This window comes from Plectropomus leopardus, chromosome 4, assembly GCF_026936395.1.
Source record: "Plectropomus leopardus strain MGB_pleo_1.0 chromosome 4, ASM2693639v1, whole genome shotgun sequence".
NCBI lineage: Eukaryota > Metazoa > Chordata > Actinopteri > Perciformes > Serranidae > Plectropomus > Plectropomus leopardus.
The window spans coordinates 16,174,264-16,193,794 of NC_142179.1; the positions used below are offsets into that span (position 1 = coordinate 16,174,264).

General features: G+C 39.0%; 1 protein-coding gene and 1 long non-coding RNA gene across 2 annotated transcripts; one reads left to right on the forward strand and one right to left on the reverse strand.

The window, feature by feature from the left end:
* Positions 1 to 1,235: 1,235 nt before the first annotated feature.
* LOC148189747 (uncharacterized) lies at positions 1,236 to 11,018 on the forward strand. The gene is made up of 3 exons (XR_015776432.1): positions 1,236 to 1,330; positions 2,576 to 2,675; positions 10,169 to 11,018. It is a non-coding gene; the product is annotated as an uncharacterized LOC148189747 (long non-coding RNA).
* On the reverse strand, positions 3,529 to 19,095 carry rab3c (RAB3C, member RAS oncogene family). The gene is made up of 5 exons (XM_042488042.2): positions 18,864 to 19,095; positions 17,138 to 17,362; positions 12,481 to 12,599; positions 8,205 to 8,329; positions 3,529 to 6,960 (listed from the first exon to the last, which is right to left on the reverse strand). The coding sequence occupies exons 2-5, from the start codon at positions 17,360 to 17,362 to the stop codon at positions 6,770 to 6,772; spliced, it is 660 nt and encodes a 219-aa protein (XP_042343976.1). The 5' UTR covers positions 18,864 to 19,095; the 3' UTR covers positions 3,529 to 6,769.
* Positions 19,096 to 19,531: the final 436 nt, after the last annotated feature.

A 19,531-nucleotide genomic window follows, 5' to 3' on the forward strand; every position in this document is an offset into this window, starting at 1 on the left:
GTATTTGTTGTCACACTGCTTTTGTATCTGTAAAGCTGTTGGACATTTATACGAGTATTTATTGTATTTTTTCAACTTGTCACCAACTGTGGATATGAAAGAAAGTACAATAAAGACATAAAGGAATATGTAACATGTGATACTGTAATAGTGCCAGTTAAGAAGTGATCAATATATAAAATTTGACAGGTCTCTATATACACTTTGGTATATGGTGTCTACAAAAAAGTATTCAGATCCTTTACCTGTAGCCATGTAGCAATGTAAAAATACTTAGTGACAAGTAACTGTCCTGTAATTTTACACAAGGTAAATAAGTACTAGCAGCAAAATGTACCACCAAAAGTTAAAGTGCCCATGCTGCAGAATAGCCCCTCTTGATGTTCCGCACACATTACATTGCTGATTAAGCAGTATTTCCATGTTGTAAGTGTGTGTGTGTGTGTGGGGGGGTACTACTACTGTTACAACTGCAAGGTACTTTTCTCTTTTCAATATGATGCAACATATTGTATAATGATCACACATTAAATGAAAATCTAAGTGACAAGTTGTCAGATAAATGTTGTGGAGTAAAAGTAAAATATTTGTCTCTGAATTTTAGGCAAAGCAATGCAAGGCAAGTTCATTTAAATAACTCTATTTAGAAACAAGGCAATTTAAAGGGCTTCACTGGAGGCATAGAAATACATGAAGGAAAATACACTAAGAAATCAAAAAAACTGCATGTAAACAACAAAGTTTAAAATTAGAGAACTATATTGTTTTACGCCACAATGTAAATGAATAAACAGTTTAAAGCAGACCACAGGTACTATTGTTTCACAGGTGGGGAGCATAGAAACTAAAAATTGCTTTACTTTGCTTGATCTTGGGAACATTCAGTAAACCTGTCCTAGATGAACTGAGGGGTTGTTTTGTATTGTATATCAGAAATGTATTCAGGCCTGAGACCATTTTATGGCCTTTAGTAGAGGTAAAAAATAAAACAAAAAATACATTTTAGTAGTAGCATAAGTAGCATTAAAACTACAATACCCAAGTAAGGTACGACTGTATATTGTGTGATTTCACAACTGGTGTTATACTGTTGAACATGAGGTTATTATTATGCCACTTGACCAAAGAAGACAAAGGCAACATGACCAGCAGTCCCCACACCAGAAGCCTCTCTCTGCTGCTGCTTTCACGGGAGCTCTTAAGCACCTCCCTCCCAGGCCAGGTGCAGCTGGTCAGGTAATGCAGCACACCTGCTGGAGAAGCTGCACGAGAGGGAACAACAGCACAGGAACACATAAAGCAGCAACGATGCTCACTGATGCAGCAACAGGTAAGTGAACATTTTAATGAAGCTGTTCAGTTGAATGAAGCAATATCACACCTGAGGGAGTGACGTTGTGCTGTATATCATCACAAATAAAAGACGCTTGAAGGACTGTTGTATAAAAGCAATATTACACTCGGGGTGGTGTGTTGTGCTGTATATCATCACGGCTGTTTCGGTAGTATAAGATAATCACAGCCGTGATGATATACAGCACAACACACCACCCCGAGTGTAATATTGCTTTTATACAACAGTCCTTCAAGCGTCTTTTATTTGTTAATTGTGACAAGCGACAACAGATGATGATTTGTTTGTTTAATTAATATTTTGGGTTTTTTTTTTTGGCTCCGCCGACACAAATAGTTCCGCAACCGCTGGACGTGACAGCTGTTGCCTCGCAACACATAAACATTTTCCTGCACGCTGCTTGCTAATCTGTGTTAGCTCCGTGTGCATGTTATGCACAGAGCAGCTGCTTAGTGTCATGAACATTTATCTGTGTTTTTTCCAGTGAAATCAGTCTGTTAACAGACACTTATGTGATTCAGCTGAGTTAGTTTGATCAGATCAGTTTGATCGTCGCTGCAGCGTGTGTCCTGTCACTGCCGTCATCTCCGTCTCCTCGAGTCCCGTATCACACAGCGTGTGTGTGTGTGTGTCGGTGTCAGGCTGTGGTTAGTGTCAGATGAGTGTGTCCCTGTCTCACTGCACTTCCTTTTAACATCTGTGACAGCTGGTTTACCCCCAGTGAACGGCGGTTTACCAAAACCCGTCAGTCACAGCTGTCCCCTCCTGGGCTTCCTCATAACTTTTAGTAACTCCAGTGCATGTCCAGTCAGCCAAGACACACTTTAAAATTCCCGTCCTTTCTCGCCCCCCACTCCCCTCTCTCTTTCTTTTTCTCCTCCCTCAACCTGAACAACGTGAACAGCGCCATCTAGCTGTTTGAACCTATACTATGAACATATCCCACTTTTAAAACACTTGATAGACAGTGAATAATGAAAGATGTAGGTGACACTGAGAGTGGCTCATGTTTACAAATATTAATTGAACTTAACTTGACCATTAAAATCACACTGAAATTCTTAATTTAGGTTGTGTTGCCTTTTAATGAATATCAATTAAAAGTCCAATGTGTATGATTTAGAGGGGATATAATGGCAGAAATTAAATATTATAATAATTATGTTGTCTTTAGTGTATAATCACGTGAAAATAAGAATTATTGTGTTTTTGTTACCATAGAATGAGCCGCTTATATCTACACGGGGAGCAGGTCCTCGTCCAAGGAGATCGCCATGTTTCTACAGTAACCCACAATTGACAGACCAAACACTGGCTCAAGGTAGGACAATTCGTGTTTTTGTATCAGCCACCGTAGTAAGATACACCTCCAAAATGAGAAAAAAATGATTTTTTTTAAATGTAAAACTACTGTGTTTAGTGTTTTTACCAATATAAATTACTGGGTCCATCTGTTTTGGACAAGAGACCTCTGCAGATAACTTGGCTCCTTATGAAAACCTCTTGAACATCTGAATCTTAAGTTATCATAGAAATAGGGTGAATACACATATCAGATGCTTAGCTAGTGGCTCGTCTCCAAACTGCTGAACAGTGTCAGAGAACCACTGATTTGTTACGTAAAACTGCTTTATCGGTTTTATCAGTTTTAGTCACCTAGTGCAGTATTTTTGAGAGGAAGACACCTCTGTGGATAATACAGATCCAGCTAAAAACCTGTTTAACGATGAACACAAGTTTCTACTGATGGAAATCTGCTATACACACACACACACACACACACACACACACACATATATATATATATATATATATATGGAGGAAAGTAAACCTCTTAAATGTGGTGGAGAAAGTATCATAAATTATAAGTCGAGTAAAACACCAGTACCCCAAAATTATATTCAAATGCAGTGCTAAACACACTGAATTTGACCACCACACTGTATAATGTCAAATGTTCAACACTCATCAGCTGCAGGTCTAAGATCTTGATGCAGGTGTAGCGCTCTAACACTAGGTGGTGCACGTTTCCTAGAAATAAAACAAGGCGTCTGTGCTGCATCCACAGAACACAACAGTGCAGAGACAGCAGGTCCGGGTTTGAGGGCAGCAGCCACCCCGTCCCTCCTTCATGCTTGTGTACAGTCAGCAGAGAGTGAGAGAGAACACAGAAACCCGCTGATAGAATTTGATTTATTTCCTATAATCTCAAAAACATACTTCTTACTTTGCTTGCACTCTGAGAAACAAATATATTTAGTTATATGTAAAGTGTTCTAAAATGAGATTTGATCAGAGTGACAGTTTGGGCATCGTCACATAACTACTCCTCTATTAAATGACTCGAGATCAATACAATTATTTATTCATGGCTATTAGCATAAAATTATAATATCACACACACATACACAAATGCACACGCACAAAGCACGTGTACACACATATGCCTCTGCAGGGTCTTTCAACTACTTTATGTGTATCCCATTTTTGGAATTACAACAGTATGGCATATTATGGCGTGGACTAAGTTATCTCCCTGACTATCGTTCACAATAACACTGCATTTTGACATGATAACACAAGATCGATCAACACCCAACAGTTAGCAGGAACAGCATATAGTACGTGAATACATTTGTACAAAAGGTATACACAAACAATACACTATATTATTTGTCTGTTCAGTGTGGCAGATACACACACTTTCACACACACCGAGTCACACATTCAGTGGCTGCAGTTACTGAATGAAGCAATGAAGCACACTCACTTTGGGGGGTGGATTGTACATCAGTTTCAGAGCCAAACTGTCACACACTCACACACACACACACACTCACACACACACACACACACACACACACACACACTGCAGATAGAGTACTCGAGGACAGGAGAAACTATGTACAGGGTTTCATTCATAAAATATTGCACTTATTGGCCCATTGCATTTCATAGCAAGTGCTATGATAATGCTTCTAAATCTGTAACACAGAGTGATATATACACCATCTTTTTATATAAATCTACATAGATAAGTCAGGACTGGCTTCATGCATTTTTTTGGAGTTTTTATCCAACTATGCAACAAACAACTGACAATGCTAAAGGAATTGTAATGTTTTGGCACATTTTTTTTTTTTAAGTTGCAGAACTGAAAGGCTTTCTGGATTTTTAAAATAAGCTACAACTTTAACAGGCTACTATATGGACTTAAGTTATCATTAAAACCACTAGAGTAATGTATATGTCTGCATTTGGAAGCAAATACAAGAAGTAAATATTTTAATTTTAACAGCAGATGAATACTTAAAAAGTGAAATTAGTAACTACTGAATTCATAGCATTGAAATATCTCAACAAACTCTCATCCCAACTTGTTAATCTTGCCGCTTGGTCAGTGCCGATTGCATCCACATATTATGCGCTAGGTATCATTATGGATCTGTTGTTGAAGTTTAATTTAGTTCAATTTACAACTTATTATATGCATTGTATCCAGGGTTTGCTGGACCCGCCCACCCCATACGGACTTTCTAGCCCTTTATATTATGGTAGTTGCCCGGTGTGTGTCATACTGACGCCTCTTTTGAGACTGACACTGACAAAGCGGTGGTATCTGAAGAGTTGTGAGTGAGAACGGGCTGAATATTTCACTTTTAAAATCATGTTTCTGAACGTATTTTTTCTGAGTTCCCCTGTTTAAAATTAAAATATGAAATTTCTTATTTGTTTTTTTTTTTTAACAATTTAAAAAACTGAATTTCAGCTGTTTTGAAGACTCAATTACCTATTCAGACCTGAAGCTCAGATGTTTATTGCGGACGTTTTTCAACTTGAATTTCTGGATCTGAATTTGCTGAGTTGAACTTTAGCAACCTGAACCTACTTTTTAAATTCTGAATTCATGAACATTGAAAAAAAAAAAAAAATCAAATTCAGCTTTTAAAATTGCAGATCAAGAAATTTAATTTCATAGCTTTTCAAAGTAAAATATTTAAATGCTATGAATTCAATGGTCTTGATTTGGATTTAATTGATTGAATTTGATGCATCTAACAGCAACCCCAATCTATTTCTTTATATATATATGTACAAATACATTTAGATGTGTGGTTTTAAAAGTAAAATATCTCAGTGCTATATATTTAAGCAGTGTTTAACATTTAAAAAAGTATACAAAAGCTGTTAAAATTCAAATACTTATGCCTCATATTTGCTTTTATATCTGCATCCCCATTTTAAACTACTGTTTGTTTATGATTTTCTACGCAGCTTACTAAGATTTTTCTTTAAGAAGGGACTAAATTTTATAGCACAAACATGAAATATTAGCATGCTGAATTAAACAATATTTTTTAATTATATATGGCTGTTTATTCCATGCCAGAGCTGATCAGTTGTATATCAGACACTGTAGTGTGCCTCGTCAGTGTGAGATTCATATTTAATGAAATGCTGGATCATTGATATCATATAGAGTTAAGGATGTTTAGGCTCTATCTTTAGATTAGAAAAGCACATATGATTGACTGTTTTGGCAGCATGCTCATCGCAGCAAACTATAAAGGGTCATCTTAGAGGCTTAGCAAGGAGAAATAGTTGCTTTTAAGATTTACAGATATAAGAGAAATCACACATCTACAGACAGCAAAACGTGAAATCACATCAACATTATACATACTGGATTCATTCCCAAAGTAAGCTTGACAGAGGAACGTACAGAGGCCGAGTTGAATATGCAAAAGGCCACTTTTTTATCCAAGGTAGATGATTTTTTTTAAGATGACAAAGTTGCACTCATCTGTAACTTAGACATAATACTCATGCAACCTCACACTCACTTACTGTACAGTCACACAACAGACACACACTCATTACAACAACAAAAAAGAAAGCCGCTACATCCTATAGTGCACTAAATCATAGATTTGGCAGCTTTAGGAGACAAATTTATCCTATCAAAGGAAAACACATACTGTACAAAAAATAAAAACTAATGCATTCACTGACTCTATCCCTCATTTTATTCTAGGTGTTAAAGATTTTAAAGGTCTTAAGGGTTACCTGTACATCATGGACTATGGACTATTTCCAGCCTTATCAAACATACTGAGTTTAGAAACTAACTAACTAGCTCAAGAATGAGAATATGGTGTCTCTATATTCTAGTTATCCTGTAATGTTACACATTTTACAATAGCCATGTCTGTCTGGTTACGCTGCTCTTGATATAAGGTGATAAAGTTGAGAGATAATACGACGGCAATTTGTAATTCTACCACTAAACAGGGTTTGAACTGTAGTCCAGAGGAAGCGGCGCTAGCAGGAGTGATAAGGGAGAACAAAACTCTGCACACTCTACCATCTTACAGGACCTGCGCTGCACCTCCCTTTGCTTCCCGACATCAGTCACTAACAGTTGCATCCGGGCTGCTGGAGGGGCGGAGCGCTGTCTGTGAGTTTGGCAGTGGGAGCTCCCGTGGTGACCGCTGGATCAGTGTCCAAGCTCTCGGACATCTTGTCACAAATTAGGTCGACAAGGCGTTCAAAGGTCTGCTTCACGTTGATGTTGTCTTTGGCGCTGGTCTCAAAGAATTCAAAACCTTAAAGAGAGGGAAACAAGTGACATGAGAACAGGAAGAGACGTGGCCGACTAAGCCAAAAATCATGACTGATTTTGTTTTATTTTTAGGGTAAGCTCTGATAGTTATTGAAAAGTGTTAAACAAAACATATCCTCACATTTTAGAATTCCTCAAAACAAGAAAGACTGAGCCAGGAGGGGTCTGAAAGGGACTTAGCTCCCTCAGTTGTAGTTTTTGGTTTTTATGCATGTATAGACAAATAGCAAAACAAATTTTCGGCCAAGATAGATGTGACTGCAAGGGCCCTGCTGTCTATGGTACTCAAATATAGTGAAGGAGATCAATAGACAGATGGAGACACAGAAAGAAAAAGAGTAAAAGCTGACAAGCCACACAAAGCTGCTGATTTTGACAGAAATCCCTCATTTGTTCAAAAAATATTTAGAACTCTGTTAGTACTAGGTTCTGATTAAAAACAATGCACTTATTAATTTTAAATAAAAGCCTTATGTTGGTGTTATTTAACCTTTCTGAGGCTGCTGCATGGTTAAATCAATGAATTTCATTTTATGAACAAAACTGCAACCTCATAATTTTTAACTGCCCCCTTGCTTGCTTCATCCTGGCACCTGGCCTGGAGCCATCTCATCCTAACGTCCATTGAGCGTGACATTCTTTGGGCTGTAAATTTTTAAGATACAATCAAGGAGTAAGCAGCAAAGAAGACCACCAGAAAGGTAAGACAATATCTGGTTTTCTCTCAGTTTTATACCAGTTCTTTGATATGTTTTGGGGGCTTTTAGACGAAAAGACTGATCTTCTTGTGTTGCTGCTGTGCACACAGTCCTACTGGCAGATGACCTAACTTTGCCTTGACTTATTGTTGAAGTATTTTCTTATATTGATGGGTTTCATATTCTGTTTACTGTTAAGCATGTGCAGTTTAAACTTTAATGTTGGGGGTTCAGAAAACAAATCCTAATGGAATTTTGCTATGTACAAAAGAGGCTTTGTTTGCATGAAAATTGATAATCGAGATCCAAAACACATACAACAGCAAAACCTAACAGTAAACGAGACACAGTAGAGCCCAGCTATTAATGTTTCTCCACAGATGAATCTTGCAGGTTCATTGATAGACCTGTGAAGTTGCTGCTGCCCCAGAGCCTAAAGTCATATTAACACACCTATGTACAGTGTTTAGAAGTATTTTTGATGATATCCCAAAAGACATGGAGGGGTAAATGATGCTCCAGCACTTACCCAGCTGTTCTGCCAGCAGTCTACCGCTGTCCACGGAGACCACTCGCTCCTCTTCCATATCACACTTATTTCCAGCCAAAACCACCTGTGCATTATCCCATGAGTAGGTTTTTATCTGGGTTGACCTGTGCATGTTCACAAACAAATAAATTAAAAACAAACAAAAAAAAACACAGTACAAAAAATGCTGTTGCTTATTCTAATAACCTCAGAATTAACTAATCAGGGTTGTTTCTGAGCAGAAACATGAAAGATGGCAGAGTGAAGGACATGATGTAAAGTTCATTCACCATTTGGACCAGTCGTGAACCGTGATTACATTGGCATCGTGAAGTATTTGAGTCACTGACAGCAGCAGTGGGAAAGTGGGTCAACTGCCGATCTGCGCTGCAAACATGTTATCACCATTACTCAGATGTAGGTTATCATTCCCTATTTTCCGGCAAGTTGACGTTGATATTTGACATTTTTTCATCCTTTCCTTTAGATTTGTTCTCTGGCTCCTGCCAACTTCTGATTGATCAGCTGTTTATTGCGTGTGCTACGAACAGCTTGCTGGGTGTTGTAGCTACACAGGTTTAGTTATGGTCACTAATGAGACATGTGGGATACACTGCTTTGATACTAGAAAATGGCTTACTACAGCGAGGATGCACTCATGTTACAAGTGTGGATCATTATTTTAGCTCTGTGTCTTTAGCCTTTAAGCCAGGATGATGATTTTAGAGAGGTTTGTTTGCTTAATTTGAGAAGGAAAACTAGATACTTAGGGTTAAGGGGATTAACACAATATATGCGGGCAAACTAGGTTATGTATTTAAAATACAAACTATGAGTTTCCGTATTTAATTACAGTACAGTTTTAGTCTTTAAAAATGGATTACTTCAAGGGACACTCTTTTCGTTGTTTAATTAGCTCCACCATGTAACTGAATGTAACATGAACAAGAGTTAGTTTGATTGCATTGTTTTCTATTGGAATGCTCTAACTGGCTGTGAGCGTCAAACACAGTGCTGCTGTTTTGAGCTGAACTTTGTCTGATGCCCTGTTTCTATGTATTCTATTATTCTGCACTGAACGAAGGACAGATGATTCAAGAGTTATCTACACAACACCTCCTCATTTCACCACAAAAACCTTAACAAGGTGGCAACTGGCTGGAGAGAGATCACAAGAAAGTTGAAAGTAACCCAAAGTATTAAGAGTAAGTTACTTAGTTTGAGTAATCTAATGGAATATGATAAAAAAATACATTTTAGGGCATGTATTTTGTAGTAATTTGTAGTGAAACACATTTTAACCCTCCTAACTCTGTAGATATTGTATATAATATGGCATTGCCTGCATATGCACTAATTGTTTTCATTGTGAGCCATGTCGAGTGTTCCTGCATGACAACATTGACAATTTCAGCATTCACATTGACTGTGAGTCATCAGAGATGCGTTCTTACCGCTCTAACACATTTTGAGAATGCATTTAGGGAACAAATATCTCCTGTGGTGATGCAGTCTGACTAAAAGTAGGGCAGCTAACACACCACAGGCTGAAAACAGTCGAGAAGGAGCCAGTAAGAGAGCGAGGAAGAAACGACAAGTCAGAGAGAGAGCGAGAGAGCAGCAGCATGATGTTGGCACTCCTCCTCTTTCGCTGTCCAGTTCTGACTTGTTATAGCAGTTCAGATGTGGGTCGTTTTGAAGCCAACTGCTGATAATGTTCCCTGACAGAAAAACATTTGTGTTTGTATCGAGTCTAACAGAGCTACATATGCAGGCTATAAAAGGTCTGTATTCACCAGAGCAATTAAGCCTCTGGAGGACAAGTTACAAAGTGGAAATGCTTTGAGAGTTTTTGCTGTAAAAAAAACAATTTGTGTGCAGCATAATTAATATGCATGATTTCTTTTAAAGTCTGATATTTGATCTCAGTTTTACAATATTTCCCTGTTTTGTCTCTGTCACAGGCAGGAAATGAGCACGTCACAAGCTTAATTCAGCCACAGTCGGGGAAGGAGACGTTGCCATGGCAACCCCTTTTTTCTACAACCTTGTCACAAGGAACACAGGAGAGAGAAACTGGAATTAAAGCCTGTGGCAAAGGCAAAAAAAAAAGAATTCTGGTTGTATGCAGGGCAGAAAAAAGCAGAGCCTCTGCCCTTGTGTACAGCGGACTGATTTGTGTACTGTGTCTGTCTGCTATTCCCAGGTAACTCTCCAGGATTGTCGCTGCCAGGGACACATTTGGCTCCATTAATTAAGATACCCATCACAGACAGTGCTCAGACTGCAGTGTTACATCAAAGTGTCAGACAGGCCTTAAAAGAATAATAGGCGTGTCTGGCTCCGACCTCTCTGTACAAGAACCTCTTGTTTTTCTTGTATATAATGACTATAAATCTATTCCAGTACAAATCAGGCTGATAATTCTGAGAATTTGAACACAATTCATGCTAACAATGGAGTGAAGCATCCCAGTTGTGCTTCTTTAAAATGTTTCATCCCCAAGAATGCCATTTTCTCACTTTAAACACAGCTGCTTTAACCATGAAAGGTGCTTCCTAAAGCAGCTGTCAAGTGCTGCAAGCAAAGTGATGAGGGCCAAGCAGACACTGGCCTTAATAGTGATTGTCATAGACCTACAATGGGAGCAAGCCAAGTGGCATGCAGAGTAAAGTCCAGCTAAAGCAAAATTGTTGATTTCATTCTGATCGCATTATACAGTACATGTTAGAAAATACTCACTGAAAACATGTGAAAAGACTGGAAACTGTGTTGTGCTGAATTGTGGAATTAGACGAGTAAAAATGTTTTCACTATTTCACTAAGTCTGCTTGATGATGCACTATGGCTGCTGCCATCTTACACCGGTGACATAATTTGAAGCCAAAGTCTGCACAAAAGCGACCTCTCTGGAGGTGGAGTTTTCCGCACAACCACCCATTCGACCAATTTGCGAGCAGCAGTGTTGCCAGATATACGATAATTATCATATTTGCACGATGTATCACAGGGCTGACACATAGAGACAGACGACTATTCACGTTCACATTCACCAGAAACCACCAGCAGGCTGCTTAGCTGATTGAAGCTAAAATGAAAGGTACACTAGTTACAGATATTCTGCTTGTGCTTATATGATTGTGACCTTTAACAGACTTGTTAATTCATGTTGTTATTTGGCTAGAAGACCTAAGATGGCTTGAAGAACTCACCGCTCACACACGGGTGAACGTAACAGCACTAATATGATATAAAACTACGAGCTCCAGCAAACATGCCCCCAGCGTCTCAGAGCAGAGACTGCTGTTCATTTTTTCATGGTTTTGACACTTAATTTTATATACTTGGCAAGACATTTTTTGTGACAGATTCATTCCACACATTTATTTTTGCTTTACCTGAACTTCAAGTGTCAAAAATATCGCCATCTATATCAAGTCTATTTGAGTCATATCCTCATTTTTTTGCAGCTGAAACATCATGAGACTATTACAGTGATGATTCAGAAATCCTTCCTCTCAAAAAAAGCTCATTCTGTGCTCCTGTAATCTCTTTGGGGCTGGCAGACAGAGATAACAGCAGGACAGCAGGGTGTAAATAAAATGGAAATTGACAGTTTCTCACCACAACACCTGTGGAGAGTTGGGGTGTGAGAAGAAACATCAGCAAAATGTAAATCAAAACGCGCATTTATCTCCAATTGGCAGTACTGAAATTCCTCTGTATTTCACCAAAGCTGTTGTACTGAACTGTTTGTGCTGATGAGAGCGTGCATGTTTTTAGAGCTACAATCCTAACCCAGAAACCTGGTTTCTGCAGCCAATTGAACGTCGCCTTCCAAGTCCTGTTTTAGACATGGATGCATCATCCTAAATCACCGACATGTGGGCTTGGCTGAACGTTGCTGTTCAGTCTGCAGACGCTTGTGTGACTCATGAATGGACGAGAGCCATAAAATTGACAAGTTTCCCCTCGACCTCCAAGCTGGACAAAGATGCACACTAAATAACACTGTCAAATACCAGACAGAGAGAAATGCACTGTAGCTGTTAGAGCAGGGATGCTAACTGAATATTTGACTCATAAGAAGGAAAAAACATGTACAATATCAAAGATGCAGGATATCAACTGATTGCATTACAGTGACGAAGAGGAAGCCCGTATTTGATGCTCATGACAATACAATAATACCTGCAGAGGAAAAAAGTAATAAAAGATGACATTACATGCAAACATTTTTTACAAATGGGCCAACATTAAGCCCAGAACAACTCACCAGTCCTGCACAGCGCCGAAGGACTCCTCGTTGGTGATGTCGTACATTAGGATGAAGCCCATGGCCCCGCGGTAGTATGCAGTGGTGATGGTCCTGTAGCGCTCCTGGCCTGCTGTGTCCTACACACAGACAACATGATTTAGGACTGCTGTTAGCCAGCTGACTGATATTTACACTGTCAGGCTCTGCAACATTGACATGATCCTGCTCTGCGCATAATATGCAAGTCCATAATGGTAAATGAGAAGCCACGTGCATTATTAATATGCAGCTATTTATACATACTGAGAAATTCATCAGTTTCTGAGCACAAGTTAGGATCTACATGTACTTACAGCTGCGTTTGCTGTGTCTGTGATGTGGAAATAATCATTATACTAACTGCCTTTCTGGTTTTGCATTGATAAGATGCCAGATTCAGTTTAGGCTGATGTGATTGATTCTTTCCTCTCCTCGATGAAATAAGCGTTCAGCTGTGTTAAACACTCTGTGGTGCAGTATTCAGAGCATGCATTTCTAGAAAAAGGGGGCTAAAAATAGAGATAAAATGATTTCAACATTGGGAAACTGCTTGCTTTTTGTGATAAGGCTGAACAAATTGCTCAAAGGCAAAGCAAGCGAGTGATTACACAGCATTCGAGGAGTAGACCATTGTACACAGATTACCCTGGAAACAGGCGTCCACTGCAGCCTTTGCTACAGGATGTCAATGAAAATGCTAATAGCTCCTGATGCAGACAGATGAAGCTCCTCTGTAGTGTGTCCATGAGGAAGGAAGAGAGATGTGAAGTCAGCAATATTAGCTTGTTCACATGTGTAGATTTATTGTTTTATTATATAATGATAAAATCCCAGTGATGCCCCTCCTGTTTATACTGTATGTTTACTGCGCTGTTGTTCCCACCCACAACAAATGTGTTTGCAGGCGTCTGTGAATCATGATGGAGCACTCCTGGCTGCTCCACTTGGCTCTTGTTAAACAAAAGCTCGACAGGCAGCCCTGCGTTGTATCTGCACACGGTGGTTTTTGCTCTCTGTCAGTCTGCACATGGCTGCAACAGTGTGCCTGTTATAGCCAGAGGACAGCTCTGACCTTCACTCCACAGAGACAGAGCTCACAGCACACACACCACAGCTAGGACCTTTTGTCGGTTTACAATAACACCAGAGAAGCACGTGAACGCGCGCATCTTTAATGTCAGTGGCCAGTGTGTGCTTTATAAATAGCACAGTTTGGGGAGTGACATTCTGAACTGCATAAAATGATGTTTTATTGATTTCTTTTTAATGTATACCTTTGAATGTATCAAGTCATGATACAGGATGTACAAGTTTAATGTCTTTTTTTCTTGTTTGAGTTCTAAGGCTTAGACATTGCAGTAGCCTATTAATTCTCATCTGAGTGCTTGATAATGACCTTTGCATTTCCAGGTTATTTCAGTGTTATTTCAGCTTGTTCTCAGTTAAAAAGAAGAGAAGCATTCTAAGGGGTATAAGAAACTTTTTAAAATATATATACAGCAAGCCTACATCTTAGCATTTAAATTTTTATTGTTAAAAAAAACAAAATTGGGTTTTTAAGTTTAGATTATTATTCAAGATATAAGCTTTTAAAAACACACATTAGAAAAGTACACAGTTAAAACGACCAGAGTGCTAATAGATCAATGGCCAAGCATTGGTGAAAAAAACCCCACTAAATTTGTCAAATCAGATGTCTATTATGTATGTATGATTTCTGAAAATAAAATAACAGAATTCTATGAAAAGGTTCCTAATATATTAGGAAAACTCATATCTGAGGCAATATTAATGTATAACTGTGGATGCATCAAGCCCTGATACAGGATGTACAAGTTTAACGTCTTTTTTTTTTCTTGTTTGATTTCCAAGGCTTAGACATTTCAGTAGCCTATTAATTCTCATCCGAGTGCTTGATAATGACCTTTGCATTTCCAGGCTATTTTAGTGTGCTGGTTCACTTGTTCTCAGTTAAAAAGAAGAGCAGGACAGGGGAAAAAATGCTGAGTCCCGTGAATTGGAGCTCCTTGAAAAGCTTCGCTTTTAGTCTGCAGCTCACCAGAAATCAATCCAAGAAGCTGACTGCTTCAAGTGGAGAGGCAGTGAGTGGAGGCTGACACATGCCTGAACTCCTCTTCATTTAGTAAAGCGAGTTTTAGTTTTTCATGAGGGTTCATTTTGGCAGTGCTCTGTGATGTGCTTCATTCACTTCAGCCTATGACAACAGGGACAACTCTATGATGCATTTTGACACTTTTATCGCTCAGCAGATAATGATGTGTCTACCACAAGGAGTCAATAGTTATCACCTTAAATGGCCGCTTACTGTAAGTATCAGCTCTTTTTGAGCCCAAATTAAAAAAAACAAAAAAAAAGGCCGACCAATTAATTGGATGTGAGGGCAATCCTTTCTCTCCCTGGATATGCTTGTCTTTGCCATTGATGGATACACATTATCCTGATAAGCCTGTCATTTCACTCTCTAAATATATTTTTTTCACATCTTGCTGGAACGCTTCTTCTTTGTCTCTCTGTGTAATTAGCAAACACCAAACGTCTGGGGGCGGCTAATTGCCGCTAAGGACAACTATTGTGACAGGAGAGAGAAAAACATCTTAAGGAAAGTGGCCATTTAGTGAAGCACAAAAAAGAAAAAAAAGAAAGAGAGGAACTTTTACACATCTATCCCTTCACCATCTCTGCGGTATCTGCTTCAACAGCTCAGATGAACTCTAATTAAACAGCTTCAGACATTCTTCAGTTTCCCACACATTCTGAGGAAGGTGTTGCTTCTGCGTTCTTCCCCGCAGTTTGACAAACTAACACTTACTAGTCTCCTGTCAGTAACGTTGAGACTTCCATCTGTCTCCCAACTTAACATCGTGGAGTGTTAAACCACGGAAACACAATACAGCCTCTCCTGAAGCTTTGTTCAATTGATTAAGCACACAGCTTATGTGCCACATGTTTTCAAGACTTAGGACATAAAATGGGCAGATTATTTTATTGTGAATTGAGGCACTGAAATTCAAACATTAATATTATATAATGTCTTAGTTAAAATGGTGGTAAATATCACTTTATGAGTGAAATTGATCTTTAAAAACAACAACCTGGGGGTCTAGACCCCAGAAAAAGTCATCAAAGCTTCATTAGGGGTCACGAGGCCATCTATATTTTAAGGTATAAGAAAACTTTCATTAAGGAATGTTTAGTAAGCCTATAGCTCTGTATTTTTTTTTTTAATTTACTCAAAGAAAACTAAATGAAATACTTTTTTTAAGTGTAGATTATTTAAGATAAAAACTTTTTAAAAATTGCAACAAAAAAGTGTGCAGTTAAAACGATCAAAGAGCTTATAGAACAATAGCCAAGCATCAGCGAGAGTAAATACTAAATTTGTCGAAAAAAGAAGCCTATTATGTATTTATGTTTGTTAAAAAAATGAAATTATACATAATGCAGATAGAGAATTATTTGAAAAGTTCCTAATATATTAGGAAAACTCATCTTTGATGCAATATTTACAGGAAATAATTTGTTCAAAGTTCATCCCAATCGTTTGTTTCCTGCAGTTGCTGTAACTTCCCACAGTTAATGTGTTCACTATCTGGATTAATTGTACAGTTTTTCAGTTGTTCTGTACTGGCATTGTCATGCATTTAAGATAATATGAAATACCCATAAAATATGTCACTTAGTAAGCGGTCGTCAGTTTAATCAATAATAGAAAAAGGTCCCTCGAGGAAGAATTCTTGTTTTAAAGAATTGCTTGCAGTGTCATCACATCTACAAGCTCATATGCGCAGCTTCACCCATTCCATACTTTGACTGAACATACATATAATGCAAACAACAAGAGATTAAAAGACAAGTAAGTCCAAGCATACCAAGCAAGCATCTGCCCTTAGAGACAAAAACCCTGACTGAAACGGAATTAATTAATGCATAGGTAGTCCCGTGTGTGCACGACTTTTTTTGTTATACAGCCAAGTGCACAGCCATCAAGTCCCAACCTGTCACAGTCTTTGAAACGTATCGATCTGCACAGAAAGATATGGGCAGGTTCAGGAAAAAGAGGGCTGTGGGCATACAATGACAGCCTCCTACAGACAGGAGTCACTCTACAGGAACATAAAGACGCAGAGAAACGAAGGGGGTAGGGAATTTCTGAAGAGCCCCTGCCCCTTTAGAGCTTAGGTAGTCCTCCAGGAGACCTTGGAGGACAATAGGGCAATGATTTCTTCTGCACATTGACTATGTTTTGATGTGCAAATGCTCTCAGTTTAATTGAATTAATTTGTGTACGGTTGGCATGGCAGAAGAAACTGTCGTATGATGCTGCTTCGTAGTCTTTAAATGTGTTTTCTTTCTTCTTCTGTTGCCATTATTAGAGCTTATACAAATCCTAGATAAAGGACAGAGTTTGGTTAAATACAGGTGGGATATTTGGAGAAGAAAAGGGCTCTGCAAGAGTTAAAAATAATTAACTTGTGTTGATTAGCCAAGGAGTGCAGGATGAGCAGAAATAATCTTTGATTGCTATATTCCACTTGTCTCATTTGGTTTGGTCAGAAATCAAACATTTTCTGTCTCTCTTCTAAATGTTTAATGCTTTGATGTTAATATTTCATACCCAGATCTGCAGTTTGATCCTCTTGTCATTCTTGTACACAGTCTTTACTTTGAAGTCGATGCCCACTGTGCTGACGAAGGCCGAAGTGAAGGCGTCATCGGCGTAGCGGAACAAGAAGGACGTTTTGCCCACGCTGCTGTTGCCGATGATCAGCAGCTTGAACATGTAGTCAAAGTTTTGATCCCCTCCCTCTCCCTTCCCTTTCACATCCTGAGTGGCAGCCATCTGCAACAAAAGAAAAAAAAGCAGAAGAGACGCTGAAAAGAACATGTAAAGAGCTTCACTTTGACTTTTCAGAGCTGTGAAGTACAGAAGAAACTAATTATTTGTTTTTCAGTTGTACGTAGAGTGAGCTTCCTGTGCAGGCCACAGATCAGAGGTGACAGAAGGCTGTGTCAGGCAAACCAGCATGACCAACGCAGCAAGCTGTTGTATTGATGAGTATTAGATAACCAGGATTTTAAAAAGCTGACTTTGTCTCCTCTAAAGCCAAAATGATGAACTAAAGGATTATTATAATCGATCTTGTTGCTGTTTGATCTAAAGAGCAACGTTTAATTCAGATACAGTACTTTTTTATGTACTCGGCAAATATAAGCTGTTACATTGGAGTAAAACATTAAATTTCATTCAGTTTTAACCACTGAACCCTTGAAACCTGAGCTAATACAGAAACATGAGAGGGAGGCAATAGGCAGCTCCACAAGAAATTACCCCAAATTAACTAAAAACTTGGTAAAAAGTTACAAGAAAATGACCTTAAAATTAGCACACAAAAGGCAAAGAAAAATGGTTATACAAAACAAAGAAATGGCTAGCAAAAAGTGCTAAAAATTTAAAATGTGATTAACTTTAATTATATAATTATTTTCTGATATTTTCCTGATATTTCTCTTTTTATTTGTTTATTTTAACTAATTTTAATTTCATTTTCCTGTCACCTTTTCCAGTTTTTTTTTTCAGTGTGTGGGACATTTCTTGTCAAGTTGCTCGTCATGTTTTTAAGAGATATCAAACCAAATTGCTCAGGTGTCAAAGGTTCAAACGCTTGTGAAAGGCATCTGAACAAACCACAAGAAACTAATGTCAATCCAGGTTTCAAAGGATTAACAGTTATTTGATGTTTTGATTTTACATTTGAAAGGCTTTTCTGTTAGAAATACAATCAAATTTCCCCAGACAATAAATCTTCCGTATTAAATATGCTATATTCTACACAGGATGTGGACTAGTAGAAATGTATCTGCATATATACCGAGCATTTCAGTGCAAGCTGTCAGCAATCAACGACCTAATTGGATACTACGAGCAAGATGTCAAGAGCACAGTCATCTTTGCTCCAAGGTGAATGTTTTGACAAAGCCTCTGCGCTTCTATGCCAAGCACGAGCAGCCGAGCTCTCCTTGCAGCCTCTCCAGATATAAAAGATGCCGGACCTCAATCCGGTACATCCTGCACCGGGTTTCTGCTCGCTTCCGCCACCGAGGCAGTAATGACAAGGACACCGCTTTCAGAATATCAGTGCAATGCTGGTATTTACACACGATAAAAGCAAAGATCTGCTATGAAATTACGCGATGCATATGAGCAGGGAGCAGCATGACAGCTAGTGCTACACGAGCGATTCTGGGCAGGAGGTCATTTTATGTATTAACGAAATTCTTCCACATAACTGCTAATAAACGCAAACTACCAAAAACGCGTTGAGGACATTGTGTTAACAAACCTGTTTTGAAGGCCTCGGCTCTATCTGTATCTGCCCCTGTTTTTGCAGAATTTGTATTTGTGTCTAATGCAGGCGTTGCTTTTTTCCTTCCCCCCTCTGTGTCTCGCTTTCTCTTTGGAGCGCCGACCAGTTTCAGCACCTGGGAGCTGTCCCCTCCGCTTCGGCTGTGGCACGCGCCCCTGAGCTGACGAGGCTGGCTCGCGTGAGATGAGCACGAGCAAAGGGGAAAAAGTGCGTCTCGTGCGTGTCTCTGACGTCACGGGGTGGGTAAAGGAGACGGGGGTTGTAGTTTTTTTACGCGGCATCGGCGCAGAGGCGGAGGGCGGCATCGAAAGTAGAGATGCGACTACATTATCCAGCATGCAGCGCGACACAGCTGTCAGCAGCTGGGTGATTTACTGTGGATAAAGCTTTGTAGTTCTTTTTTTAACCAGCATAGTCATAACCCCTATAGACGCTCCCTGTCGTGCGAGAGAAAACTGAAATTAAACTGGAAAACTGTCAGACTGTCACAGCTCAGTTTTTTTTTATCTGAATGGTTTCAGAGTGTGATGCTCTCCTTCTCTCCAGCTTTATAATAAAATCATGCGCCTTACCTTTCCGTACAAGTCCATATTGAGTCTATTTTAAAATGCACTCCAGTGGCTATAATAAACTCCCAGCTGGGC

Coding starts and splice junctions, on each gene's coding strand:
- rab3c (XM_042488042.2), bottom strand. CDS start 17,362: ATGGCTGCCACTCAGGATGTGAAAGGGAAGGGAGAGGGAGGGGATCAA. Junction 12,600..17,137: donor GGATCAAACTGCAGATCTGG/GTATGAAATATT, acceptor GTCTGTGTGTAG/GACACAGCAGGCCAGGAGCG. Junction 8,330..12,480: donor TTCGGCGCTGTGCAGGACTG/GTGAGTTGTTCT, acceptor GAACATGCACAG/GTCAACCCAGATAAAAACCT.